This window comes from Salmo salar, unplaced genomic scaffold (assembly GCF_965601325.2).
Source record: "Salmo salar unplaced genomic scaffold, fSalSal1 ptg000357l, whole genome shotgun sequence".
In the NCBI taxonomy this organism is placed as follows: Eukaryota; Metazoa; Chordata; class Actinopteri; order Salmoniformes; family Salmonidae; genus Salmo; species Salmo salar.
Genome location: NW_027675358.1, coordinates 922093 through 925000, shown reverse-complemented (window position 1 = coordinate 925000; position 2908 = coordinate 922093). Strand labels below are relative to the sequence as shown.

General features: G+C 41.5%; 1 protein-coding gene across 1 annotated transcript in view; it reads left to right on the top strand.

Moving 5' to 3' along the window:
- Positions 1-2154, top strand: part of LOC145875793 (NLR family CARD domain-containing protein 3-like) — a 3091-nt gene extending 937 nt beyond the window's left edge. Inside the window, exon 2 of the mRNA XM_082971606.1 lies at positions 153-2154. Within this exon, the coding sequence (XP_082827732.1) occupies positions 153-1954 (1802 nt within the window). The 3' untranslated portion in view covers positions 1955-2154. The remainder of the gene's footprint in view (positions 1-152) is intronic.
- Positions 2155-2908: the final 754 nt, after the last annotated feature.

Here is a 2908-nt window from a genome sequence, read left to right as displayed (position 1 = left end):
CACACCAGTCTGTAATGCATTATGAAAACATTTACACAGTTATACATTCAGTTAAGAGAATAAATGATTATAATTTCAAATGTTATAACAGTCCTACAATACTGTAGGCATTAAAACAGACGTAATATTAATATCCTCTGTGTTATTTCTAGATTCAGATGAGCTTGCTGAGATTTGCCAACGTGAACTCAAATCTAATCTAAAGAACAAGTTTCAATGTGTATTTGAGGGGATCGCTAAACAAGGAAACCCAACACTTCTCAATAAGATCTACACAGAGCTCTACATCACAGAGGGAGGAACAGGAGAGGTCAATAATGAACATGAGCTGAGACAGATTGAGACAACAACCAGGAAACAAGCAAGACCAGAGTCTGCAATCAAATGTAACGACATCTTCAAACCCTTAACTGGACAAGACAAACTTATCAGAACTGTGCTGACAAAGGGAGTCGCTGGCATTGGAAAAACAGTCTCTGTGCAGAAGTTCATTCTGGACTGGGCTGAAGGAAAAGCCAATCAGGATGTTCAATTTGTGTTTTCATTCCCTTTTCGGGAGCTGAATTTGATGAAAGAGGACAAACACACTTTGATTGAACTTCTCAATCACTTCTCAATGGAAACCAAACAATCAAGAATCTCCAACTATGACAAGTACAAAGTTGTGTTCATCTTTGATGGTCTGGATGAGTGTCGACTGCCCCTAGACTTCCAGAAGAACAAGATCTGTTGGGACGTCACAGAGTCAACCTCAGTGGATGTTCTGCTGACAAATCTCATCGAGGGAAATCTGCTTCCCTCTGCTCTCCTCTGGATAACTACCCGACCTGCAGCAGCCAGTAAGATACCTTCAGGGTGTGTTGACCAGGTGACAGAGGTACGAGGGTTCAATGACCCACAGAAGGAGGAGTACTTCAGGAAGAGATTCAGTGATGAGGACCTGGCCAACAGAATCATCTCACACATAAAGACATCAAGGAGCCTCCACATCATGTGCCACATTCCAGTCTTCTGTTGGATTTCTGCAACAGTCCTCGAACACATGCTGAAACATAAGAGAGAAGAGATGCCCAAGACTCTGACTGAGATGTACACACACCTTGTGGTGTTTCATACCAAACAGAAGAATGAAAAGTATCTTGGGAAAGAAGAGACAGGTCCACACTGGAATAAAGAGAGCATTCTGTCACTGGGAAAACTGGCTTTTCAACAGCTAGTGAAGGGCAATCTGATTTTCTATGAAAAAGACCTGAAAGAGGCTGGCATTAATGTCAATGAAGCCTCTGTGTACTCAGGATTGTGCACACAGCTCTTTAAAGAGGAATGTGTTCTGTACCAGAACAAGGTGTACTGCTTCGTGCATCTGAGCATTCAGGAGTTTCTGGCTGCTGTGTATGTGTTCCTCTCATTCATCAACAACAATGAGAATCTCATGGACAAACAGCAAACAAAGTCCAGTATCTTTTCTCTGCTGTACAGAGACAAGTCTGAAGTTACTGTCTACAAGAGTGCTGTGGATAAAGCCTTACAAAGTGAGATGGGAAACCTGGACCTGTTCCTCCGCTTCCTTCTGAGACTCTCACTGGAGTCCAATCAGAAGCACTTACGAGGTCTACTGACAAAGACAAGAAGCAGCTCAAAGACCCATGAAAAAACAGTGAACTACATCAAGGAGAAGATCAGGGAGAATCCCTCTCCAGAGAGGAGCATCAATCTGTTCCACTGTCTGAATGAACTGAATGACCATTCTCTAGTGGAGGAGATCCAAAGCTTCCTGAGCTCAGGAAGTCTCTCAAAACCCAACCTGTCACCTGCACAGTGGTCAGCTCTGGTCTTTGTGTTGCTGACTTCAGAAAAGGAGCTGGATGTGTTTGACCTGAAGAAATACTCCAGATCAGAGGAAGGTCTTCTGAGGCTGCTGCCAGTGGTCAAAGCCTCCAGAGCTGCTCTGTGAGTAAATAAAATGACATATAAGAAGTATTCATCAGGAAGAAATATTATGTTTAGAGAGAAATATGTATTATAATATGTATATTGAAAAACATATTGAATAAATGCATTGATGGAAGATGAATCTATGTGTTGTTTGGGAATATAAACCAAATGCATCTACCGTTGTCCTTCTACACTACTGGTGTTAAATTAACAGTGTGTTTGTGAAGTCATGATGATCTTGTTGCAGGCTGTCAGGCTGTGGAGTCACAGAGGAAGGCTGTGCTTCTCTGGTCTCAGCTCTGAGGTCAAACCCCTCACACCTGAGAGAGCTGGACCTGAGTAACAATGACCTGAAGGATTCAGGCGTGAAGCTGGTCTCTGCTGGACTGGGGAATCCCCACTGTAAACTGAAGACTCTGAGGTCAGTATTCCTGTAGTTGGTCAACAAGTGGTAACTGTTCACCAGATCCACATGTGTTTACCAGACACACATAGTCCACACCATATGTGTTTGGACAGTGAAGCTTACAGTTTTAAATGTGGTGCTATGCTCCAGCATTTTGGATTTGAGATGTTTCATATTAGGTGACCTTACAGAATGTCACCTTTTATTTGAGGGTATTTTCATGCATATCTGTTTTACCGTTTAGAAATTAAAGCACTTTCTGTACGTAGTTCTCCCATTTGAAGAAGTCTTAATTATTTGGACAAATTCACTTATATTGTATTAAAGTTGTCATAAGTTTAGTAGTTGTACCATGTTCCATGCCTGCAGTGATTACATCAAGCTTGTGATTCTACAAACTTGTTGAATTCATTTGCAGTTTGTCTTGGTTGTGTTTTGGATGATGTTTTTCCTAATAGAAACTGAATGGTGAATAATGTCCTGTCATTTTGGAGTCACTTCACTTGTATTGTCAGTAAGAATAGAAGATGTTTCTGAACACTTCTACATTCATGTGGATGCTACCAT